The 27457-nt window shown below is 36.3% G+C and overlaps 1 protein-coding gene and 1 long non-coding RNA gene across 12 annotated transcripts in view; one reads left to right on the top strand and one right to left on the bottom strand.

The window, feature by feature from the left end:
• Positions 1 to 27457, bottom strand: part of LOC110835440 (focadhesin) — a 49895-nt gene that overhangs the window by 7877 nt on the left and 14561 nt on the right. For 10 of the 11 annotated variants that reach the window (XR_002544905.2, XR_002544906.2, XM_022075651.2 and 7 more), the window contains 10 exons: positions 25820 to 26370; positions 21926 to 22140; positions 18420 to 18623; positions 17603 to 17743; positions 13887 to 14032; positions 11132 to 11580; positions 7208 to 7334; positions 6977 to 7119; positions 4478 to 4683; positions 2464 to 2605 (listed from right to left, as the gene is read on the bottom strand). Coding sequence is in view for 8 of the 11 variants with exons in the window: in XM_022075651.2 (XP_021931343.1) it covers positions 2464 to 2605; positions 4478 to 4683; positions 6977 to 7119; positions 7208 to 7334; positions 11132 to 11580; positions 13887 to 14032; positions 17603 to 17743; positions 18420 to 18623; positions 21926 to 22140; positions 25820 to 26370 (2324 nt within the window). In the remaining 3 variants the exon portion in view is untranslated. Of the gene's footprint in view, positions 1 to 2463; positions 2606 to 4477; positions 4684 to 5763; positions 5982 to 6976; positions 7120 to 7207; positions 7335 to 11131; positions 11581 to 13886; positions 14033 to 17602; positions 17744 to 18419; positions 18624 to 21925; positions 22141 to 25819; positions 26371 to 27457 lie in introns of those variants that run through there. The other variant, XR_002544907.2, reaches the window with a different exon arrangement.
• On the top strand, positions 23327 to 26948 carry LOC147874773 (uncharacterized). The gene is made up of 2 exons (XR_015533721.1): positions 23327 to 23491; positions 26116 to 26948. It is a non-coding gene; the product is annotated as an uncharacterized LOC147874773 (long non-coding RNA).

The raw sequence follows: 27457 nt of genomic DNA, 5'->3' as shown, positions 1-27457 counted from the left end.
TAAAGTGTACGAATGACAAAACCACAAGAAAGTGCTGTATAACCTGTCTAGAAATAGCAATAAACTGTAGTGATTTCTATACATTTTCAATGTGATACAGCTTCTTGACATAACATATGTATCTTCTCAAAGGGGTTGGGTTTTTTCCAATAAGATATATGACAATCTAAAACGCTCATAGATATTTTAAGCAGAGCAGATCAAACATCATTCCTTTAAGTATACAGCCAAACCATCGGTACCCTCACAGGAAACTAATACCTTGATGAAATAACAAGAAAAAGGAAGTGTGGATTCTATGAAGGGGGACAGTGATATAAGAATGGATATTTTGAAGCATCTTTAGATATTTCTGTCTGATTTTGACACTTTACGGGCCAACATAGAAAGGACAGCTTCTTAGAAAAAATTACTTTAAATATTCCACAGTATTTACAAATTTTCAGGGATATGTTAATAAGAAAACACACCACTTAAAGTCAGTGATTCAATTATGAATCTCTCACAACGAATAATACCTTTGAAGCATCTAATTCACACAATGCTGGTTTTTTTACTGCATAAAAGTTTTAACAATATCATAATGTAGTAGAATAAAATAGCCCCATTTGGCCAACTACGTACACTGGCTAACAGGACATATGTTCCTTTTGGCTGTTAAAGGTTCATAGGAATACTACGAGAGTGAGTCAAATGAAAACTGTAAATTTTTTTTAAATTTAATTTATTGAATGAAAGCGGTACACAACTATATCATTTTTCAACATAGTCTCCATTTCGTTCAATACAGGCCCTCCAGCGTTTACGAAGTGTATGGATTCCTCTAGAAAAAAATTCTTGTGGTTGTCTGCATTTTCATGTTGCACTACCACCAACCGTAAACAAAGAGAACGAGCAAGCAATGGCATCATTCCTCATCACCAAAACCCAAGAACTTCCGGAAGCAGCATCTGCAGGGAAGATTATGCTGACTCTCTTTTGGGATGAACGAGGCGTACTCTTGGAGCATTACACACCTCGGGGGAACACTATCACCAGTGCCTCATATTCAGATCTCTTGAAGAATCATCTTCGACCTGCAGTCAGATCAAAGCGACGTGGAATTTTGACTAGAGGTGTCCTTTTGCAACATGACAATGCTCGGCCCCATACTGCCCGTGCAACAGTTGCAACAATCCAAGACTTGCACTTTGAGTGTCTTCCACATCTGCCATACTCACCAGACCTAGCCCCAAGTGATTACCACATGTTTGGGCCACTCAAAGAGGCGATGGGAGGAAAAAAGTTCCGTTCTGATGAAGAGCTACAGCAGGTGGTTCATGAGTGGTTGCGCAGACAACCACATGAATTTTTTTCTAGAGGAATCCATACACTTCGTAAATGCTGGAGGGCCTGTCTTGAACGAAATGGAGACTATGTAGAAAAATGATATAGTTGTGTACCGCTTTCATTCAATAAATTAAATTTAAAAAAAAATACGGTTTTCATTTGACTCACCCTCGTACTTGCACAACCATGTCATAACCATTCTTAAAATTCCTCCTCTAAATTTTAATACTCTGGTCCTCATATTTGCTACCTTTTAGCAAATTCACACACCTTCTATAGTGTTCTTGAATGTGAATTGATAATTACTTAAAATTATACAGAATTTTTAATATCTGATATGAAATTATTTAGGTTTGTGGTGTTCTTTGAACTTAGACTTCCAAAATTTCACCAAGGACCCAGTATCTTGGGACATAACAAGATTCCCTTGTACAGTCATCATCAAAAACAGGGTGAAAATTTTTTGTGTGAACAAGAGTAGAACCCTATGATTACACATCACTGGACTTATGTTGTGACATCTCAAAGGATATTCAAATAGATATTATTCACAAGCTCTGTAACTTAAAGGAAATTACTCGATGCAAAAGAAATACTGAAACACCAAGGATGAGATTAGTAGCAACAATACAGGCATACTCCATAAAGTACAGGAATAAATACTTTTATATATGCACATCCTGGAGGAGACTGGTAATTTTGTAACTACAATTACATTATTGTTTAAATGGTATTCACTCTATCAACATTTTATTCTATGTTGTGTATTCAGTTGCAAATATCAGAATGGAGAAAAACTGGTTATAATCAAGTTCTATGGTAGTGTAAAACAATAATGTTCAGCATTTTCCCCTAATAATAAATCCAATCTCTTCATCAGAAATCAAAAGGCATGTTTGTACAGATGGACAAACCAATCACGTAAACCAAACAAAAATTAGATACTGAAGAGAAAAAGGATCTCATAACAATAAAACAAAATTAAAAATTAGTTTCACCTTTGGTCTTTTGCACTGAACAAACTACTATACTATCACTGTTTCATTTTTCTTGTAAACTTTAGTTTTTAACAGCTGAGAATTTAAAACTGGCAGTTATCAATTACTGAGTCAGTATGATTGTTGTTCTACTCACCTGCTGATTATCTGAATCTGTTTTCTTATTAATTACATTCTGAATCCGTCCTAAGAGCTCCATTAACCAGCGACAATTTGTTTCATGCTCTCGAACACAACTCAGCACTGATGCCATGCACTGCAATACACTAGTGTGTTCACTGCAGAATAAGAAAATGGGCATTTAGTGTCCCTAAATAAAGAATAAAATCAGACGATTTCTTATTGTAAACCACAAATAAAAACAAAATTTCTCCACTGAGAAACTGATTCATGGATAAAAATACAGAAATAGAAGTAAAGAGATGTACATGAATCTGGAGCACACAAATTTTCTGAATGCATTCTAGGCAGTTCTGCATACCACATTTGTCTTGATGCTTATTTACTGCAGACATAAATCTACTGGTACACAACTTATTACACTATCTGGTTCATATGGCAATGTATAGTCTTGAATAAAATTGTTCTTATGTTTCATTAAATATTCTGCACACAAAAAAACGTTTAAAGCAAAGATATTTAAATAAGAGCTTTACATTCTATTAAGTGCCAGGGTTATTTTGTGTAATGAGCCATTTTTGAGAGAAAGATATTAAATCTGAACTTTCTATCAAGTAGGGATTATACAGAGTGATTTAAGGCTGTAGTCCAGTACTTAAGAGAGATCACGTGGAAGAGAAAGTTTTTTTATTTTTTGTAGGATCTGAGGTTTTCACAGCGGTAAGTCTAAAGATTTCTGTCTTCTGGGTTGTTGCGCTGTGTAGTCTGGTCGATGTTTACCAACGTTTCAGAGGTCATATTGCCTCCGTCATCAGGGCAATGAATGATCCAATTGAGTGGAAAGGGTTAAGTTTATAGGAACTGGACAGTGAATGGAGTAGCGCCCACCCTCTCCTAATGGTCCCCACCCAAGCCTGATTTGACACCTGCTCCCATTGGCTAGAATTAGGCTACTCCATTCACTGTCCAGTCCCTATAAACCTAGCCCTCTCCACTCAATTTGCTCATTCATCGCCCTGATGATGGAGGCAGTATGACCTCCGAAATGTTGGTAAACATCTACCATACTACACGGCACAACAATCCAGAAGAGGGAAATATTTTTTCTTTCTTTCCAGATTAACCACTGCTTCTGAGACACCATGTTTTTAGTTTCATGTCACTTTTATTATTGTGATCGTTTATATTTACAAAATTGAAACAATTCATTTAAAAATAATATGTCAATTTATTTCCCTGCTTGAATAAAAGAAAGAAAGCAAATTGTGCCCTCTGAAGCACTTTCCAATTGTCACTTCAAAGTACAACTTCTCTGTTCATATGGTGGGTGGGAACATGTTAGACTTGATACCAGTACTGTGTTCCAAATCTGATAATGTTCACAAACATTCCAGAGGTCCATCATCAGGGCGATGAATGAGGTTTATAAACCTAGCCCTCTCCACTCAATTGGCTCATTCATCACCCTGATGGTGGAGGCAGTATGACCTCTGAAATGTTGGTAAACATCTACCATACTACACAGCGCAACAACCCAGAAGACAGAAATCTTCATACTCACGGCTGTGAAAACCTCAAATCTTACAATGAGGTTTATGATCTCCCCTAAAGACTAAAGTTGTGTTCTGACAACTTCAGTTGAAACCATCAGTACCACATGTTATCAAAATCCATCTAGTAGTTTTGGAGATTGGGCATACAGGTAATGACTTTCCATAATGATTTTATTTACTGTGCGCACAGAACAAATAAATTCTATTCTCTTGGAATCAATGTTTGTCTTCTGGGTTGTAACATCATGTGAAGTTGGAGGGAGATACAGATGTTCTGGAGGAATGTACTGCCTCCAACTTCAGGGTAGCTTGCACAGATGAACCTACAGGTTTCTCTTATATATGAGAATAGGGTGGGGATCAGAGTGACCCATGCACTACAATCATTAGCTAATCTTTTGTGCATCCCCATTCTTTCGACCCACCTGTAGTCTTGTGCCTACCTGGTTCCAGAAAAGAGGCTTTTCTTATACTTACGCCACAAGGTTTAAAGTTGCATCAATACATTCATTCAGCCATACCAATGGAACTTCAGAATCAGCTTTACGTGCTAAAGCACTGCGAATTCCAAGAGATTGTCTTAGTTTGTCAGGAGTTACCTCCCACCATGATGATGGAGAGCTCATACGTTCCAAATATTTTGATGTTAGCTCAGTTACACAGTCGACATATGCATCAAAGAACTGAAAGAGAAGCCAAATATCTATGAGTAATACATGTTATGTAAATTGTCTATTTTAAGCCGATTCAAAAATCTGTGATATTTAAATTGCAGTCTTTTCAGTTATCATGTGTAATCTTGTTGTTGATTATACCAACATTACGTAGGGACCTATTACCTCCTCTTCTGGGTAACAGTAAATTAAGTAGTGAGGTGGGTTAGTACATAGAAAGGATAACCAATGGGAAACAGTGGGGAAAAAAGGAGTGGCCCTAAAGGGGCTCTTTCAAGGAAGAATGGAAATTCACTCTAAGGCACCTAGTCATATCAGATTTTATATGTGGCTCCTCTCCCAAACGTTTAGAAGCGTATATGAAAAACTTGATGAAAAACAATAGAAAAATCATGCTTTCAAGACAAAACTTGCAGAAAAATTCCAGGACAGTACCTTCAATTAGGCCAAGACCGCTTCCTACCACATCTTTTCCAATTAATTATTCACTATCATCCACTTAATTGACACTATACAGTCTGAGATACTGAATGCATCATTAAATAAACTATAAATAGAAAAAGAGGTGGAAAAAGGATTTAAGCAATTACTTGGATGGGCCACAAGGTTGGGAGAAGAGGTGACAAAGAGTGGACCTTTTTATGACCAGGTGGTATGAGAAGAGATGACAAAAGGAGTTTTCAGAGATCATGTGAAGTCAATAGGAGTGATGAGAATATCTTTGATATGAATAGGAAGGAAGGTTCAGTCATTATTTAAGGAAAGAAGTGGTTGGGTTGGCAAACCGGAAGAAAACAGGTAAAGCAAGGCTTTGCTTAATCTGTAACCATCTTCATGGTTTAAGTTATGGAGATAATTAGTTAATTCAATTTATTCCCTGATTATGTGTAGACAGCAAGCATAGATGCTGGATATAGCATGTTTTGTCGAAGTCAATGCCAAGTTTACTTGCTGCAGAATGTTAAGCTACTACTGACAGCTGGTTCTCTAGTCTGGTGTCTCTGATGTGTTCTTAGAACCTATCAGAGAAGTGATGACCTCTTTGGCCAATGTACACCTTACTACAAGAACAGGGGATCTTGTACAAACCTGATTTCTAAGTCAGGGGTTGTATAATTTTGTTGGATTTGAACAATGTTCTCATCACTTCTTTCCACTTTACACGAATGTGAAAAAACTTCTTGTTATCTCTTCTTGCAACCTAGTGGCCCATCCACACAATCATTAAAATCCTTCTGCCACCTCCATTCCTCATTCTCGTGGTCATCAAAACTTCCTCTGTCACCTCTTCCCCTCACCACACGTCCCTTAAAAGAAACTTTCCATCACCCCTTTTCCTCAACCAAATGCACAACATGAATTGGAGTCTCCCACTCTGCCAATCAGATTTGTCACATCACTTTCACAACCTACTGCCTGTCCTATGTAGGACCTAAAAAATGCCCAACTAACATTTCCACCTTTTAGATGGCAACTGCAATGTTTTTCAAAACGGATAATTTTCAACATGTGACATGGCTCATTCCTGAAAGTCAATGTTTTACATTACACTCCAGATGCAAAAAATGTATGGATAAGAACAGTTATGGGGGTTTATTTGATGGATGTTTTGCCAGACTTCTCACAATACAGCAAGATGAATGCTTCAAAATGTGATGAGTCCAAGTGCTATTTTGAATTTGAAGATCAATCCATACATAGCACAGCACATTTTACCCATTCTGAACAGGAAAGTTGATTGTAGTAAAACAAGCATAGAAGCACATATTAACGTTAGAGCATCTGCACTATTATATAAAACACAGTTTAATGCTTTTATGCTAGATAGCACTCTGTAATGTAACACATAGCTTATTTTTCATTACTTTTCACAATTACGTGTTTTGGAGAATTTGAGTAAAGGACGGGAAGAAGTGGGGAAAAGATTGATGATATGAGTGACAAACTGAAGAAATGAGAAAGAAATAAGGGAGAGAAGACATAAAACATACAAAGGAAAGGGAAAAGGAGATTGAGGGATGAAAGTTAAAGAAATCAATTCCTATTAAATTTCAACAGATTTTTACACTAGTTTTAAAATAATGACTTCTTTGTGCTTGGCATGAGATTTTTTATGCTCCTTTCGTAACAATCCAAGTTCAAAACGAACAGCACCCTCAATGAATAAAGTGCCATATAACGGCTCCATAATTTTCACAATCAGCAACAGACAAAATCTTTAAACTATGTGCAGCAAATGTTCAGCTCAAAGACAGAAAATAACTGTTTTCTGAAAATGGAAACTCGACTGTTGTATACTTACTTTATTGTTAGCATCAAACTTCTGTAGCAATTCCTCAACTAGAATTGACAGCACTGTTCTATTTGCATCATGGATATCATCTTTCTTCAGAGTTGTCTTTATCTGAGACAGCAGCTCTTTCAGCATGGTTTTCTGTTCATCTCCTATAATTCAATCAACACTATATCCATAAAAGTGTTATCAACTATCAAATAAGCCATAAATTAACTTCTACAACTTAAATTCACTTACCTTCATGAACCTGTGAGACTTCAATAGCCAGATTCAATGACTTTTCAATAAAAGGCCTTAAACTATTAGGAGGGACGCCTTTACAGAGATCATCAAGCTGGTCAAACAAGTGTCTTATTATTTCCTCCTGCAATAATAAGAAAGCAAATGAACTGGACTGTTATGTTATATAAATTAATTCAGCGCTGTATCAATGTATCAGCAAGACTGCCTGGCTGCTTGTGATCACACAGAATAAAACAATTACTGAAGTATATGACTGGAGGAACCATGTACAATTTGTAAGCAGTGACAACTGTGATAATTTTCCAAACCAATGTCAGTGAAATGACTCATCCTCACATACTACACAGATTAAGATAATAAATACCATCAATACAAGGATGACTGGTTCTAAAAGCAAGAGTACACAGTGAAATGTTTTAACATAAATTTTAGTAAACATCAACTGATTTGCAAAAATATCTGTTAGAATGAAAATTAAAAGAAAAATGTCATGTCTTACAACTTATTGTAGTATATTGACATACATAAAAACTGTATCTGCATGAAAATTTCGGTAGAATTTTAACCCTTTGAGTATGCATTTAGATCAACACTGTAGAGCAGGGGTCGTCAACCTGGTATCTACCGCCCACTAGTAGGCGATTCAAGCTTTCATGTGGGCAGTGTGGGTTTTTGTCCATTGTTACAAATTTGGTTCTTCCTTCATATATCATATATATAACAACTTCGCGAGTTTGACTTTTTAAAATATGCTTTTGCAATTCCATCTCTAAACTTTAAATATAGATAATAATTCACTGGACACTTCTCGAAGTATACTCGTGGATGAGGGAGCAACGAATGAGCTCCGTAGTCAAAGGCACGAGTTTAGTGCGCATAACGACGGCGGGGTTTACCACCGGCCATCACTCAGTCTTCGAGCTGTGCCTCTTTCATGGTGGTGGGCAGTACGTACGGCACCGGTTGGCGGTATGGACATTTTACCATCAACAAAGATACAAAAGTGGGCAGTAGGTATAAAAAGGTTGACGACCCCTGGTGTAGAGTGTAGAGGTGTGCTATTTTTGTTAGAAAGGGTCTAACTTTTCTTTAAAACCTTGAGGGCTCAAGTAAATATGTGAATGCTCCTTCTTCCTTGTGGTGGTCCCCAGTTCAAGTCCCCACCAACACCTGTCACAGGTTGTGGCTCATCCTGTTCTTACTCTCCTTGTTCCACCATCATTCACATCACTCACCTTCCTCTCTTAATTGGAATCAGTGTCTAGTGCAAATTTCTTTTCTTTATTAACATTGTGAAGTTTAATTTTGACATTCGTGACTTGTTCAGAAAAGGCACAACGGCCAGTGTAAAACAGAAAGCTCCCTGCACATTTTGTTTACTCAAGAACAAGGCTAGTAACAATAACAAAGAAAAGTTTGTTGAGATGTCAGGTTCTCGCAGCAGCAAGTATGAACACAGTTGTCTTCTGAGATGTTCCACCATGCAGTCTGGTAGAAGTTTATCAACATTTCAGAGGTACTACTAGCGTCCTCTACCTCATCCTCTTCTATCAGACTACATGGTGCAACATCCCAGAAGACAGTAAAGAAATTGTCTATCCAAGTACTTCATCACTTCAGACTATACAGCACATTCTGGGTAAAATATAAAGCAGTTCCACTTAATGGCATGAAAGGAGAATAGGAAGAAAAACAAAAATTCACAATGTGACATATGTCAGTTACACTAGAACTGAAGTATTCAAGTGGAGGGGAAGTAAAGCCGGCGGTCCCACGTCGTAGATTTACGGCACGTAAAAGAACCTTACTAGCATGATACAAGATGTTTCATAAGCATAATTCAGCGGCCATTTCTCAACCATGTCTCTCCTGATTCTCTCCTAGATGGCTCTAGCGAACAAATCAGGATTGAGTAGAAATTGTACAGAGGCAGTGAGCTTGTCACTCGCTACTTAAATGCACCCCACAAGACCAATACGGACAAGATGGCTTAACCAACTGTCCTGGAATGGAACAATAGGTGCAATCCTTGTAGCTGTTGATGAAGTGTGTTAGTGAAAAATAACTTCTGTTCCACAATTCCCACATGGCTGACACACTCTGACAACATTCTCCTCCAAACACTGAATGTCACAGAGACTAGCTGGACCCAAACACACTCGGCTAAGGGATGACCAAAGTTTTTGTGCACTTTATGCACCTCATGCATTATTTAAAATTACATATGATGGTCCCTTTAGGAACATCAGATACTTGAAAGACTTACAATAACCCCACTTCAAAGCAATGCATTTCATTCCAATAAATGAGTATATTGACTGAACCTTATGTCATAATCATAACATTAGATGTGGATGAAATTTCACAGCTTAATTTCAAAAAACCAAGTCATGGAACTATCATAAAGTCCAGTGTGAAGGAAATGCCATATCAATAAAAAGATTCAGTTAGTTTAGGTTTAGTGTTAAACTGTAGTTTCATTTGATGAATGTGGTGACAGTGGTAAAAGATAGGTGTCAAATGAAGACTTTTGTTTTCATAGTAAACTCTCAGGTTCCAAAACAGAGACTTTCTTGACAGCTGAATTACTATCAAGTGTTAAAAAACAGTTTGTTAATTTTATAAGAAGCTAGATATGAAATCAAAAATATTTTGTGAATATGATATTTTTGTAAGCTCAATGTTCATTTTATCCTCATTTCATTGGACACTGCATTCAATTATTCTGTGCTTGTAACATACCGGGTGCACACATGAAATGTATACCATTTCACTATAGCATTGCTCATGAACTAAAAGTCAAAGAAATGTAAATTAAATGCATTTGCCTAGGTTATATAATCAAGTTTTTGTGGCCCACATTTTACAAATGTTCAATGAGGGCACCATAAGTAGTCTAGCAGATATATCATTCAACTCTAGTTCACGTGTTGTTAAGAAAGTCAAATATAATTTTAGAAACTACCATCTCTTTTCCTTAACATTTCCCAACAAATGGAATTTGGCTTCAATGAAGACAATTTTGTCTGAAAAATTCTGTCATCTTAAAATCTTGAAAGAAAGTCAGAGCAATGTGTGTAGTAAACTTCTTTTTCTTTGGTGGGTACATGCTGAAAAAGTTGGTACTTACTTTTCCTTCTCTCTGTCTGTCTCGCACATGCTGCGACATGCCCACACTCCTATTGCTTCCCACGCCCTCACCTGATTCTGACATCAGTCCCAACTGGTTGGGGTTAGGCTACTCCTTAAATGTCCGGTCCCTATAACTCTAGCACTTTCCACTCACACAACTTATTCATTGCCATGATGATAGAGGCAGCAAGGACCTCTGTAACGTCAGTAAACTTCTATCAGACTACACGGCACAGCAACCCAGACAACAGCCATCTTCTTGGTACTTATAGCTTTTAAATTTCAAAGCTTTCAGCAGAATTTTGTGCTCTGTTGTGTGTGACATGTTTAATCATCAGGCAGCACGCTTGGTTGTTTTGAGTGGATTGCGGACAAAAGCCACATGAAATGTATCCACCTGAGCACTGTAACCACAGACCTAGACTTGTGAAACCACTGCACACATTTAGCTTAACATTTCAATAATTGTTAAATTATTGTGTTTCAGGTGCAACTATATGGAAAAGCAAGTGACATGAATTATAAATTTGACCATATACACAATGAAATGGATTTACTTTTCATTCTCGTGTCTTCTGGTTCACGAGCAATGTTATAGTAAAATGTATGTTTCATGAGTACATCCTGTGCATAAATTATGTACATACCTTTTGATTTCATATTTGCCATTTCAGAGACATTGCAATAAGAATGGGCTTTTGTTATATTTTGTATGTGGTTACTACAAGATGAGAGTCACTTTTCACTTTATGATTAAATATATCCAATAACTACAATGCCACTTACATTCTTTGTACTTGGGTCAAAACCATTGAGATATTTCTCTATTATTCTTCTAGCTGATTCAGATATTAATGCCTGTTTTGTTGCAATGGTAAGGCTATAATGGCAAAGTTCTGGTTCTTGAAGAAACTCTTGCAAGAAAGTCCAGCTAAGCGGAGGAAGAGTCCTTGGATAATTGTGACTTAGAATTCTCAGACACTGCCTAACCACTGGAATTTTGGAAGGGTCTAAAGTTCCCTGGGATGATCTCTGCAGATAGTCAGTAATGCCACGACATATGCTGCGATGCTGAAGGTAAGAGTAATTAGCTGGTTCTCCACGTGCAGCAGCTGTTCTATACATTCCAATCCGATACAATGTCAATTCAACACTGAGCCACCCAACCAGCATGTCACCAGCTGCATTCAAAGTATCAGGCTTTGTGTTCTTCAGCAGTTGTACCCAGCATTCACCTAACCACAATAAAGTTTAGTTGTTAGTATAAATATACTTTATACATTCTCGGAGGGCTGTGATGTTACATTACATTCATTCTATGAAAACTACATCCATCTTTTAGAAATATACAGTAATTTAGTCCTGTGTGTCATTTAAATCTACTGTATCCTGATACCAGCAGACGAGATAATTTAAATGTCTTATATATACTATATATTAATGTGTTAAGCATGACAGGATACATTTAATTTTACCACATTCTTCTGAATCATACTTGTCATATGGTTAACTTCTATCATATGTGAAACGTGATTTAATACCTCATACTACAGGCCTATTGGGCAGACTTACATCCATGGTTAACAGTTTGGCAGCAGGCTAGGGTGATGAATGTAAAGGTCAAACTACTTGTAAGATGTGACACAAGCAAGATAAAGGTTAAGCGAAGAGTCACAGTAACGTAACGCAACAGACCTGCTATTGGGAGGCAGCCTTTCTAATCCTGGCTGCAGACCAGTTAACCTGAGTATTTTCATACTTTTCCCCTGGTGATCCAGGAAAATTGCATAACATCTCCAGAGAGATTACATTCATTTCCTCACACATCCATTCCAAGTCATCATCCTCCTCCTTGCACCATACCTCATTTTATGTTACATTCCTTAGCAGCTGATACATCATCATAATAACAGATTTTTACTACATTTTATGTGCTGTTAAAAATCATGAAATATAAATAAAGAAGGAAATAAATTGGGATTTAAGGTTTTCATGGCAGTGAGTATGAAGATGGCTGTCTTCTAGGTTGTTGTGCCATGCAGTCTGGTAGACGTTTACTGATATTTCAGAGGTCCTTGCTTGAGTCATTGTCCTGATGATAGAGGCAGCAAGGACCTCTGAAACGTCGGTATACTCCTACCAGATTACATGGCGCAACAACCCAGAAGACAGCCATCTTCAAGGAAATAAACTACTTTCATGCAGAAATAGTATTTGGGTTTTATTTATAAATGCACTGTTATAAATCTCAAAATAGGACCATTCAAGTAAAATAATGTTAAATTAAGACAACAATCTTGCTGTCATCATGGAATAGTGCTGATGATCATCATTAAAATATGACAATGTGCATTTTCCCAGATTTTATAAAGTATAATAATGGACTTTCTCTGTTTACAGACACCAGAGGGAGGGTAGTGCCTCTCTAACCTGGGTTATTAAAGCATTCCTGAGTATGATAAACTGGGAAGTGTTTCCCCATTAATGCCTTCTCATGGTACACAGACAACTAAATGAAAGCGATCAGATATGGCAGAACCTGTCTCTTTTGCATGAAATATCTCAAAAGCTAGCAGAACAAAACTACAAAAATAAATTGGTGCAAGTTCACAGAGATGACAGTCAAGACATACCAAGCTATGGATTATAAGCAGTAACTGGTACTGCAAGAAATATAAATTACTTAAACGACTACACATACATATAACCAGACTGATTATCTGGAAATAACTGGAAAGAGTTTGCACAGTTTGAAATGGCTAAACACAGACCAATATTTTGCAAGGAAGAAGTTGACAGTACAATAAATATACGTATTTTCCATTTTAATATCCACATTATACCCTATCACAGGTTCTTACAAAGTCATCATCAGTTGCGCTACAACCCTTTCTGGGTCTTGGCTTCCTGAGAGGTTTCCTGGTCTTGAAGTGTGCATTTATGAGTAGTGAGTGACCGACCCATTGACTCTGCACAATTTCTACTCACACCCAATTTGACTGCCAGAGCCATCTATCCAGTTCTTACAAAGTACCTTGTCACTATTACTGGACTAAAAAAAAAAGTAATACCACAAGCATATGTGGGTAGGAAGGTAATTAGCTATGCATTCCAGAAAATGGCACTTGGTGGAAATAAATGGTATGGATTATTTACCACTGGTAAAAGAGCCTCTGGTACTTGATGGATAGGAAGCTGGGTAGGCCCAAAGGTTCATTCTGGACATTAGAATAATCTCTGTTCCTGTTAGAAAGTGAACCTAAACATCCAGCCCAGAGCCATTTACTTAATCACATACAACAAGCATGAAGAAAGCATGTCATATGCAAGTGAATCAATTGTACATGATGTCTCTAAGTTTAAAATGAAGTAATGTTAAGATCATTAAAAACTGAACAACTAGTAAAAATTACTGAGGCACAATATAGTGAATAACTTGGTTAATAGCTGCATAATACTGGATGACAATAACAACAGACATTCTGAATTTATTCAGTTGTCAGGAGTGCTCGTTGATGTATAAAACATTCCCAGTACTTACCTGGAATATAAGGAAGAACATCTTCAGGTTTACGTGCAGCATCTACAGGTGTCTTAGCATAGGAAGTTGGAAGTTTTAAACCTTGGCGATAACATGCAGGTAATGTTTTCAGGCTCATCTTTTCCATGTCAGTCTTTGACAATACACTAAAGGAGGTAAAAAATCACAATTAACAAATTTCAAATGTAAAGAAAGCTGTAAATTTTAAATCCTGGTGTTAATATTCAGGTAACGCTTTCAGGCTTAACTTTTCCTTGTCAGTCTTTGGCAATACACAAAACGGGGTTAAAATGACAATTAACAAATTTTAAACAACTAACTGCCTAACTCACAGTCTTTCCCACACAAGTGATATTTATTCAACTGATTAACAATCCGTTATTATGGAATATGAAGGCAAAATATCATGGCATTCAAACCTATCCTGAGCCAGTTAAATAAAATCCATACCTTCACACCCAACCTTCTCTTGGGTCCACATTATGTCTTTCTCTCAACTTTAATATTCATTTTTAATTACATTTCCTAACTGAGCATCTGTGATAATACATATGATATTTATTTAGGAGGCACCCAGTTCAAATTTCAACCAGAAAAATGACTTCTGATATATGTTATTTGTGATTTCTCTTAGTCTTTGTAAGAAAATGTCATGATATCTTAAAATAGTACACAATTTCCTATACCACTGTCCCTCCTAATTCAGCAAGAAAAATCATCTTAACATTTAATTTGATATCTCTCAAATCATTCAGAACTGTTACGTATGTTAGATCTTTTCTGCCTATGCCACAACCTGAAAATTTGTGGCTTGAAATGTTTTGTTTTCCACACACAAAACTTTATCCAATGTTCTTCTGTAAAGATTAAATCCATACATAATGCTGCTACAAAACTGCTGGTAATCATCAGTGTGGACTGTGACATAACTACTGCTCAGATATTTTGCATTCATAAGACACTGGAGAAAAAAATGGGAGTACATCAGGACAGTATGTCAGCTATTAATAGACTTCAAGAAAAAACATGATTCAGTTACGACAGGAATGTTAAAAACATTCTAAGTTATTCAGAAAACCAATTAAACTAGTCAGGCTAAATGAAACGTGTTTAAATTAAACTTCCAGTAAAGTCTATATAGGAAAAACAGTTATCTGATGCATTTCCTATTCATAATGGTCTTAAACAAGATGATTTATCACCATTGCTTTTAAACTTTGCTTAAGAATACACCATCAGGAAGGTCTAAAACACAAAGGATTAGAATTGAATGAACATATCAGTTTCTGGTCTATACTGATGAAATTAGTTTATTAGGTTAAGATGTGTAAATATAATAGAGACAATCATAAAAACTATATTAGATGCAAGTAAGGAAGTTTGTCTGGAAGTAAATTAGTGAAAATTAGGTATATGTTGGATTTGAGGTTCTCACAGCGGTGAGTACAAAGATGGTTGTCTTCTGGGTTGTAGTACTGTGTAGTCTGGTAGAATTTTACCAGTATTTCAGATGTTGTTGCTGCCTCCATCATTAGGGTGATCATCATCCTGATGATGGATGTTGGTAAACTTCTACCAGATTACATGGTGCTACAACCCAAAAGACAGCCATGTAAGTATATGTTCATATCTCACCACCAGGCTATAGGCCAATATCATTTATATAAAGGTAGCTAATAAATCATTTAAAAACGTGTCAAAATTAAAATATTTGGGAGTGATGATAAATCAAAATTGCACCCAAGATTAAATGAAAAGGAGACTAAATATGGGAATGCTTGCTACCATGGAGTTTAGAATATTTCATCTCCTCACGTGCTATCTAAAAATTTAAAGATTATAAATATACAAAACTACAAATTTACTTGTTATTTTGTATGGTGTAAAATCTGGTTCCTCACACTAAGGGAAGAATATATATTGGGGGTGTTTCAGAATAGTTTTAACAAGAATATTTGGACATAAAGAAGGTTGAAGTGAAAAGAGGCTGGAGATAATTGCATAAAGAGAAACTTCATAATCTGTACTGTTCAACAGATATTATTAGGATGATCAAATCCATGCGGTTAAGATGGGCAAGGCATGCAGCACACATGGGGGCGACATCTACCCTATGTAGTTGGTTAGAACACATGTAGCATTATTCTTTAACTCCTTAAACATTTTTCCATATATAAGTTTTTACCAGCTGGGCTCAATAAAGTTATAATAGACTACTTTTATAAGAGGCTGTATGCAGAATTCACCGATTACTTCATTATGTACAGGCAATAATATACAAACCTTCCAGTGAAATGCTACTTAGGTTCAATTAACAACCTATAGCTCTTTTAACACAATACAGATACAGTTTTCACAAATTACTGGCTTCATGTAACACTTATACTGGTGACAGTCAATGAACAAGAAATACAATCACAAAAGAATGAAAGAGGAAATGCAGAATTACAAGAATACCTATGGAAATCAAGGTTTACCTACTATAAACTGCACATGGGTTGACAAGTTCATTACATAGGGAAAAATGGCAATAGGTTATGATTAGTAGCTTGTGGCAGCAAAAGTTGCAGTGTTAAAATGCTTTTAAATACGTTATAAGACTTAAAAGTAATTAGGTTCTAAAACGTGCAACTAGTCAGTTTATTCTTTTCTTTACTCTTCAGCAAAATAATTGGAATCTAAAATTAAAAAATTATTTTATATTTACTTTTTACTTATCACAGTTATTCCTCTACACCATTTTACTCAAATGCAAAGAATTTATGGTTATATCGACGAACATTAAAATTACAGCCTCATAAAGAGTCAAATATCCCTCACACATTCTTATGGTAAACTCCATATGACAAAATTAATTAACTACTTTTTAATTGTGAATACAAGTTTTATATTGTAATATTAACTACAGATGAACTATCCTTGTTGTCATCTTAAGAGTAAACAGATATTTTTATCTGCAATAGCCCACGATTATCTTGGAAGATTGCTTCAGTTGTTGTTTTGCAATAGGAAAAAATGTCTAATAAACAACATTCCAGTCACAGCTATTCCCACATGATGAGGGTTGATACAAAAATATGAAATATGTAACAAAATATAACAAAATACATGCTCAAAGTAAAATGAAAACAGTGGGTAGTGTAAACTAGAGTAAATGATTTCATAGAACTCAAAAAGTCATGATACTGTGCAAACTATGCACATGAACTCAACTAGAGTGGCATCAACTGTCCATAAAAATGGCAGAGAAAGTCACAAACATTAAATTTTTTTAGGCTTTTATAATATTTATTTTTTATTTTATACGACCCGTTCTTCAGTGCCTGAGCATCTGCGGGTCCCAACGTTTTGTTGGCTTTGATCTATACACAGTTGGTAGGACTCCTTGGACAAGTGATCGGCCTGTCGCAAGGCCTCTACCTGTACACAGGACAGCACAACACAGAAAGACGCGGACAAACATCCATGCCTTGAGTGGGATTCGAACCCACGATCTCAGTGACCAAGCAGCACAAGGCCCACACCTCAGACCATGCAGCCACTGTGACGGTGCTTTTGTAATATTCACATAAATATTAGGATATGCTCTTCATATCTTTTAATACTTCTTCACCTAACATTATCTTGTATAATCTAGAGTTTTATGATTAAAAGTTAGAGAACAGACATGGAAGAGAAAGCACACATATAAACTTGATGTACCAGTATTTACTTACTTTAGTGCAGCAGAAATGACTTCCACATCCTTACTTGTTACTACATAACTCCACAGCTTAGTGACAACCTCTGAAACCAGCGTGTCATATTCTTTTCCTGAACACTGCATGCTCAGAACACAGCCAAAGAAGTTACACAAACTGAAATTATATCAGCAGCTCTTAGACTGACATATATGAAGTGAACAATAAAAAAGTGATTTAATGACATTCAGTCTTTAAATCAGTAACATACTGTGCTCAAGTGAATATTATTTCAGTTATGACTGTGCAAAAAGGTACCAAGATACATTAACAAACTCTCTGACAACAGAACCCTAAGATTCAACATTGTTAATAGCAAAGCCTTCAATGGAAAAATTATAAGCTTGTTCCATCCAACTTTCATCCTCACAACATATCTTCCTAAGATCCACCTTAATGTTATTCTTCCATCTCCTTCTTGATCTCCCAAGTGACCAGTTTTCAAGAGATTACTCCATAAAAGTTATGTAAGCATTTATTGTCTCCTTAGCCATCCTACACATCAAGCCCACTATAATATTCTTGATTGTACTTCCCTAATAATGCTATGTAAACAAAGATACATGTTACACACGTCAATCATCACTTTTCTAATTCCATCACAACTCACCACTTGAAACTCCCGTTTTGACTCATCAATGATGTTTACCTCAGAGTTTGAAAACCTAACTTCACCCGACCTCCCATAACATAACCTAACCTAAATTAATTTAACTTAAACTAACCTGAACTGGACTAGACTACACTAGATTAACCTAACTTGAATAATACATGACAGCATCCTCCACATTACCTTTTAATGACAACTGGCCTTTTCTCTCTCGATAACTTTGGTGCAAGGGCTCTCCATGTAGTGGCAACATTGATAATCTCTGAATTGCACAGAGCTATAATTCCCTCAAGGGCAAGTGCACAAGCAGACTCATGTGTTTCACTTCCACACTGATTCAGAATTTGAGACAACAGCTTAACCAGTTCTGGACCATACTGTTCAGGCCTGGATAAAATTAATAAACAGTCAATCACTTTATATTTTTGTTTCATCATTGTTCTGTTTTATGAAATCCACTGAATTTAAATTGTATTGTCTATTACAGTTAATCCACTAGAAGATTTTTCAATGGATGTATGAGATGAAAATCCACAGCTATTGATTTAAAGAAAAATACTAATAATTTTGTCCTTGATGTTTAATAGCTAATTGCAACTTTCTTTTACTGAAGTTGTAAAATTAAACATACTGAAATGAAATTCTTACCGAGTATATACTAATAAGAAATCACACAGAACCTAGAATATATACAGCAGTTTTCAGAAATATATGTTATGCCTTCTATTATAGTATGAAAGATCACAAACAGGTAGAAATAATCCTAGATATGAGGGCTGTCCAAAAAGTAATATCTAGTTATCATAACAAAATTCAATTCATTTAAGTGACAAATATTCAGCATAGACTCTTACACTATGTACTTTCAGTCATTCATGTTCTACTCTCCAGTGTCGAAATTTTTTTTCAGCAATGCGGTAGTATAACACTATAACCTGTTACAAATAATTTTTTTACTGCCCTTGTCATGTGTTTCTTACTTGAAGTGCATAAAATGGACAGGAAATCACAAGTGTGTCCATTCATCTCTCTTCCTAAATTTTACCTCCAAAGCTTTATGGATCTTAACAAATTTAATAGAACTTGTCCAGTGAATGTTATTTTTGTTTGTATTAGCCCAAAATAATACATAAAGCTCAAACTGGCTTTGAAATTTCTCAAAAACTGCTAACAAAAAACTAAAACACGGCATAAAACATAGAGTTCAATAAGATCTGTAACTAAATACACTGTAACCAACAGTTCAGGATAATTCTTTAAAAGTCTAGTTGGCTGTTCAAAATATTTCTACTTCTATGGAATCTGAAGGCCTTTACCACATTCACAACACTGAACCTCCATCCTGAGCCTTAGGAAACACATGAAGCTGGAGGACCTCCATCCGTTAGCTGTCTGCAACTGTTACTATATATCTAGAGGTAATCTCCTACACCCTCAATCTGGGAACAAGCCATGTTGTAGTGACAAGAATTCCACTTAATTTAGTACAAAACTTTTTATACATGTTTAATATTAATAACATTAAAATAAAAATATTTATGCCTATATGCACTGCAATATCTTTCCTTTTCATTAGTTTATTCTACAGAATGTATATAAATTATTTTTACAACTTTACTCGTGAATAAAACCTTTAAGAAAAGACATAGACACACTGTTTGTGCATCATCTGCGAGAGAAAGTCTCAAAGTTGCTTTTGAACAATATATGCATTCAACTTGGGCACCATTTATCACACGTACAATTTCCAAGTGATATTCAAGCTCCATCTACGTACACTGCAGCATTTCAACATCAGCTGATGCAACAGCAGGTGCAATTCTGTCCTTCAAATTGTTATGTTGGCCACCGGAGTTCGGTACACAGTTTTTTATGTATCCCCATAGGAAAGCATCACAGAATGTGATATCCGGTAATCTGGCCAGCCAAGGATGGGATCAGCATGGCCAATCCAGCTATTTGGGAAATGCTCATTAAGAGATGCAGGCACAATCAAGCTCCAGTGTGGTGGTGCACCATCTTGCTAGAAGAACATGGCAGGCTGCAGTTCTTGTAACTGTGGATAGACAAAGTTTTCCAGCATATCCAGGTAACTGCTGGATGTCTCAGTCACTTGAGCAAAGAAAGGGTCCAATCAAACGATAATGCAACAGGCCACACCACATATTACATTAACTTTGGGGCTGTCTCTAATGTGTCTCCCTGTAGCATGAGGGTGTTCCGATACCCAAATGTGTACGTTCTGTTTGTTTACCTTTCCTGAAACTTGGAATGTAGCCTCATCAGAGAACATGACCTTCCTCAGGTATTCGTCTTCATCCAGTTTCTCAAATTCACTACAAATTCCTTGCAGGCTACCCTATCACCTGGCATAATGCTTGCACTGCTTGCAACATGTAAGCATACAGACACAAAACATTTTTGTAACACCCGATGAACTGCCAAAAGTGGCATTTGCAACTCGCATGCTACATCTCACGTTGACTTACGTGGACTGTGGACAAAAGAACCTGCATACCCTTTCAACATTTTCACCAGACACACATGGATGCCATGTACCTTTCTTGTTCCAAACACTTCTGGTCTCCTTACACTGTCTGTGCCAGGCACATACAGATGGTTTTGATGGTGGTGTCTTGTGAGACATCATTCTGAAACGTCTTTGGACCTCTGTTTCCAATTTCATTTTGAAAGGCCACTCCACATACTGTGCCTTATCCTGCAAATTCATGGCAACTGACCTGATTCACAAAGACAAATGCAATGCAGTGGAAAACAGATGCTATCACCTGCTGCGAACTCACTGAAACTTTGAGAATTTCTCTTGCAGATTACATTCAAATAGTGTGTCAATGTCTTATCATAAAGGTTTTATTCATAAGTAAATTTGTAAAGATAATTATATATGCCCTGTATGTATAATTTATGATTGTATACTGCATAAATGGGCAGAGGATTTTTCCTCTAGCTTCTGCATCCAGACCGGCTCTGGGGCCCACCCAGCCTCCTCTACAATGGGTACCAGGGTCCTTTCCCGGGGGTAAAGCCGGCCGGGGCGTGATGCTGACCACTCACTCCCATCTAGTGCCGAGGTCAAGGAAGAGAGGAGCTATACCTCCACTCACCCCAAGTGCCTGTATGGCACGTAGCAGGACAAACTTTACTTTACTTTTACTGCATAAATGGGCTATTTCAAGGTATTATACTGGAGAGCTTGATCAAACTTCAAGAAATTTAACTCAGCACAGTCAGTAACCCTGCACAGATCTGAAATGGATATTTCCCAAATACTAGTCTTGAGCATTACTTCTATGGAAACCTGCCTGATAAAATCACAAGTGAACTGTATATAAAAGACAAGAAAAAATGGGCAAATCCATGGAATGAGTATCAAGGAAAAGACTTCCCCATTTCTAGAAATATTTATTATACCATTACATCTGCATACAGATGTATATTCACACACAACATTGCAGAGAATACAGTTGTGTATGTCCTGAATATCTCATAATTCCTATAAAGAAAAGCCTAAAATATAGCTGCTGTTTAGTAACAAAATAATTATACTCAGTCCATAATTCCAATCCACAATTAACACTGAAAGTACTGGAAACAGAGAATTAAGTAAATTCTATCAAATCAGGATATAAATATTCAGATCCAGATGCATTGAACAGCTTAAATATTACCTGGTTTCACAGATTTCTTTAATGGCAAGGGCTCTAGCCATATCCAGCTTCCAGTCTTTTCCATATATTGGATCTTCCAAGAGTAGTTTCTGCAGATAAGGATAACAGCGGCATTCTACTTTCCAGAGTCGTACATACAAATCAATAAGCAGTGTCTTCATGCTTCGCTTGCCTTTCAGTGATTCAAGAGTGTGTAGGATCAGGTTTACATTCTCCTGTAAAGACAATACCTAATTACAGTATACATAATCCAAATTCTTGTTTCTACATATATCCCCATACTATTCCTACTTCTTTACATTAGAAGAAAATATTTATTTCAATTACAAAAGGAAACTAATTAAATTTACCTGCTTACTTGATGACAAATTTTAGACATAAATTGGTGTTGGTGTAATGATATTCTACTACATTTAAAAAAACTATTATTTCAATTATGTTTCATAGATACTGAACAGTAGAAAAGTATGTAATGAGAAGCTTCATAATTTGTATTTCTTGCTTAGTGTTGTTAAGTCAATTAAACGAAAGAAATGGGCAGGGTGTTGCAGATGTGCATTAAACAAAAAATACAAAATACTGGTTGTGATGAGGTCATTTGGTCCTACACATGAATGAATGTCTGGTGACCAAAGAAAATGCAGTACCAACATCATTCTAAAGTGTTTTGACAACTGTGTATTAGCATTAATATAAGCTTTCAGGTGGACATAATCCAACATCTTTTATATAAAAAATTAAGTTTAATAGTTATATTTTTTAATTTTTAAATAACAGACATCAGATAACATTCAATTAAAATGTCATAACAACCACAGTACTATGACATCAGTTATAGTGCACAATCATCAACATAAAATCATATTTAGATTCCTGGAACCGACTAATTTAAAATATTTATACCAAAAATTTTAACAAGTATGAGGAAACTATGATGAACCCAGATGTGGCTCTTGAAGTAATTTAGACTGGCCTCTAAAAGCTCAGTAAATGCACAGAAAACTTCAGCCAGCACTGTGAATAATTCCACATGAATAACTGATTTTTAAAACTTTAACACTTATCATACTCAATTTAAGTAGCCACTGTATCCCACACTGGAATTATTTAATTCCAGGCATTTTAATTAAGACACACATTCTTGCAAACAATCATACATATCTTCTTAAACCACGAGGCCTGAAAAATTAATTTTCTCACAAAAAAAAATCCATTCAAGAAATTATTGTTGTCATTGAAGTACATTCTTCTTCTTCTTCCTTGGCTCTACAACCCAGCTGTGGGTCTTCACTGCCTCCTTTTCGGAGGTTTCCTAGTCCTTGAAGCGTGCATTTGTGAGCAATGAGTGACCAGCCCACTGCCTCTGCACAATCCTCATTTGACTGCTAGAGCCATCTAGTAGTGAATCAGGAGAGACTTGGGTGAAAAATGGCCGCTGAATTTTGCTTACAAAACATCTCGTTTCATGCTTGTAAGGTTCTTTTACATGCTGTAAATCTACAACATGGGGCTGAGAGGACAATTCTCTTCAAAAATATTGCTAACAAGGAAATGTCTATAATATCTGTGAGTACATTTAGCACCACATAATGTAAGAGAACCTAACTGTAGAGTAATGTCAGATCTAGAGGGCAGAAGAAAAATTTTCTAGTCTACTCCCATGTATAATGACAGATGGAACAGCCATCTGCCATCTTGCCCCTCTCACAACATATCTCACGTGTTAATTCTTTTCTTCCACAGTAGCCATGCACATTTGTCTTTCCAGATAATGCTGTTAGGTCACCCCTAGCATTAACTTGTAAGTTACCATAGTTTAAGATTTTGCAATCTAATTACAAAATGTCATAGATGAGTGGTTAACTCTCCTGCTTTGTATTTGGGAGGTCCTGGTTCAAATCTCAGCCCAGATACTGGCTATACTGAGGTTTTATGTGGTTTTACTCACTCCAGGCAAATTCCAGCACAGTACCTTAAATTAGGCCACAACCACTTCCTTTCAAATCCTTTCCAATTCATTACTCACTGTCCAATGCTATATAGTCTGGATACTGAATGTGTCATTAAATGAACTCTAAATAAATAAATATAATCCAAGTCTCAAGGCATGCCTTTGCAGTTTGATCTGTCAGTGCAACAACAGTACATTTTTCTTTTTACTCAGATCAAATAAGTCAGGAATAAAAAAGTTATTCATAAATAATTTGTAACCAATTCCATCCACTCTCTTGGTGAGAATAGGGATAACCTGTCATGTCATACAATTTATAAAGCTTTATCCTAAAATTAAATCTAAATAATATAGCCTTTTGTATTCTTATGTTGCTCTAAAATGAAGAGTATTTCCTTTATTCTAGCTTCTCCTGCACATTCTGTAAGTCAAATGTTAACTACAGTTAAACTGAACCTCTAATAATATGGTATAGTACTGTATGGTGTTACAGGGATTGTCACATTGTTCCTCAACTATAGAGAACAGCAAGCTTCAGAAATATCAAGACATATTTCTCTTACCATGAAAACAAAACATAAACTAGAAAGCAGAAAGAACTAACAGAAATGGAGTTAGGAGATAACACTGACCCAGATGCATTTCTACAAGATAGCAGTGTGGATGGCAATAAAGTAGAAGTAGCATGTAAGAAGAAGATGAGACCAGTGTCACTGACATGTCAAACCGGGGACTTCCATAGCAGGGATGTCCACAAATTTACTTGACATACAGAGGCCTGAGGAAAAGCAAGGCTGTGACCAAGCAAAGTCAAATGATCTATAAAATGAATTCTTCTTGGGCTACCAGCCATGTAAGGTGGCTTAATGAAGAAAACACCAATGTTTCTGTAGTTGTAAGAGAAAACCATGAAAGCTTCAGATCATACATCACATGCTCTTATTTCACAGTAGTAAACACACTGTTAGGGATGAGGCCAGTGTTGGTGGGAAGTCAAACTGGGGGCTTAAGAACACGCAGAAATCAGCACGGACATCGACAAATTTACTGAGGAAAAGGAAGGCTCTGACCAAGTCAAATCAACTGAGCATAGTCATGCAGTTGTTTCACAGTAGATAGCACACTGTTGGATAAGAGGCCAGTGCCAGTGGGAAGTCAAACAGGATTTCCACAATGTGCAAAAATCAACAGGGATATTCACAGATTTACTGAGCAGGAAACAGGCATGAAGAAAAGCAAGGCTCTGACCATCGATAAGGAGCCAAGTCTGACTGATAATAAAGCTTTTTGTGTTCTTGCATTGCAATATAACAAAAAGTACTACCATTTTTCTAGTACAAGTGAAGAGTTAGCTATAGTTTGATCAGATCTCTAGAATTTTTGTACAGTACAGTATTATGTTACAGGGAAAAATGTATAAAAAGACTCCTGAAATAATGGTAGCATTTTAACAAGACCTGCCATCCAGTAAACAAATGTGTCATATCACAATTACCACTAACTGATTACAGTGCTAAATGACAAGGCTACTTGCTTCACCTACCTACTATAGGAATCCACAACACAACAGGCCAGGCCATACAAATAATACACGTCTGGTGATGAGTGACTAATGCATGTATTTTATACATTGCAGAGTACTCCGCCAGTACCATTAATAATATGTTTATGTACTGCAAGTCACTTATAGGTTAAGCTGATATGTTTACTGTCCCAACACCTGCCTACTTCTCTTATGAATAATGGTACTATTACACAGGATTTGTGAGTCTGAAGATGGTTGTCTTCTGGGTTGTTGCACTGTATAGTCTGGCATAAGTTTACCGACATTTCAGAGGTCCTTGATGCCTACATCATCAGAGCATTCCAGAAGGCAGCCATCTTCAGTGGTAGTGTTACTGAAAGCTGGTTGAGATTTTCTTTTTTTTTAAAATAAGCCTCACCTTTTGAACAGCCATTTTGGTTAGTCCTCTTAAAAATTCCAGCTGCAGAAGGGGTTCTTTCTCTTCTGCTAGTTTGTACAGGATGAGGATCACGACGACGGCAGAAAAATCGTTATTCTTTTCAACCATTTTCAGCAGCAAGTTGAAACTTCCTTGCCTTACTTCATTATTATCAAAGTTGTGAATAAATAATGCCGACACAAACAATTGCAGGTGTTCATTAATATCTTGGGGTACATCTATCATTCTTTGCATCCAATCCTGAATAACTGTTGGATTGCTCTGCCATGTTTCAGCCAATCTGCACATCTCTATGACAGAACCAACTAGACCGTCAGTATTCCGTAAAAGGTTGAAGTGTTTGTTAGCACAGAGCTGGCCTGTGGAAGATGACCACGAAGAACTGCTATTCACCCGAGCAAGGAAACTGGTAGTTGTTTGCAGTGCTTCTTCAGTGAGATAAGAAGGATACATTAACCACTGTAGTAGTCCACATACAAACATCCTGTTAGCTATAGCATTAGACATCTTCGTTTCTACAATCGTTACACCTGCAACATGTACTGAATATAAACTACACGCAGGAATATGTATAAATATGAAACAAAATTATGTTTCTACCAAGGATACTGTAATATATGTAAATCACATGTAAGAAGTCAGTCAGGTGACCTAAGACAATCATTTTGTTATGTGCCAAAGTCTTCAACATACAGGGTCAGTTCTGTGAAGACTTTCAATTCTGCATTTTTCAAGTAGTGACAAATCAAAGATGCCAGATTTTAATCTTCAGATATTTCTATTGACACTTCAGGCATTAACAAAACACTGACATTTGTGATACCATGAACATTTAACCAAAGGCTACTTGCTGTACACACATTCTATAGCATTAAGGAACTTAATATATTTTTAAATTGCAGAAAACTTAATGTGATATTAGTTTGTAAGCATATCATGCATACCTTCTATTTTGATAATGTGTAGAGCTTTGATGTTGTAAAATATTAACTTATAACTTCAAAATTTCACACTGTCCTCTCATTCTCGAATGTGAATGAAAGGAGGAGGAAATAAATAAATGCAAATACTTTAAATGTAAATAAAATTGTACTGTCTCCAAAGGCAATATAGACTTAGTGATTTAAAATAATCTAACTGGGAACTGAACCTAGTTCACCCACACCATGCTACCAACTGAGCTGTCGCAGTCTCCTTTTGTGACTTATGAACTGACAATAGAGAACATAAAAATAAAACTGTGTATTACAAAGAAACAGTGGAGTTTGACACTTAGTACTTTGGCCACACGCCCAGAATATTCATTGAAAGGTTATTACATACCGACAGTGAGATAATGGAAATTCTGTGAATGGCTGCACGTTAAATGACATATTAGTGAGTGATAAAATGTAATAATGAAGAGAAAGAGATTTCAAATGGAAAAAAATATTCTAAATTATGGGAGAAGGGTGAAACTTCTTAGTGACAAATTTGGGCCACAGGATGTAGAAAAGGTCACAAATGACATTTTACAAATTTTCTGCCCATTTTTCAATCAACAATTTGTGAACGCTATGGTATTTGTGATCAACCATTACATAAACAAATTCATGAAATCAGATGCAGATGTATGTT

This window comes from Zootermopsis nevadensis, unplaced genomic scaffold (assembly GCF_977971745.1).
Source record: "Zootermopsis nevadensis isolate Lab colony 2312 unplaced genomic scaffold, Znev_1.0 Znev_ptg000005l, whole genome shotgun sequence".
In the NCBI taxonomy this organism is placed as follows: domain Eukaryota; kingdom Metazoa; phylum Arthropoda; class Insecta; order Blattodea; family Termopsidae; genus Zootermopsis; species Zootermopsis nevadensis.
The sequence above is the reverse complement of the archived record's forward strand: the minus strand, read 5'-3'. Positions and strand labels throughout refer to the sequence as shown.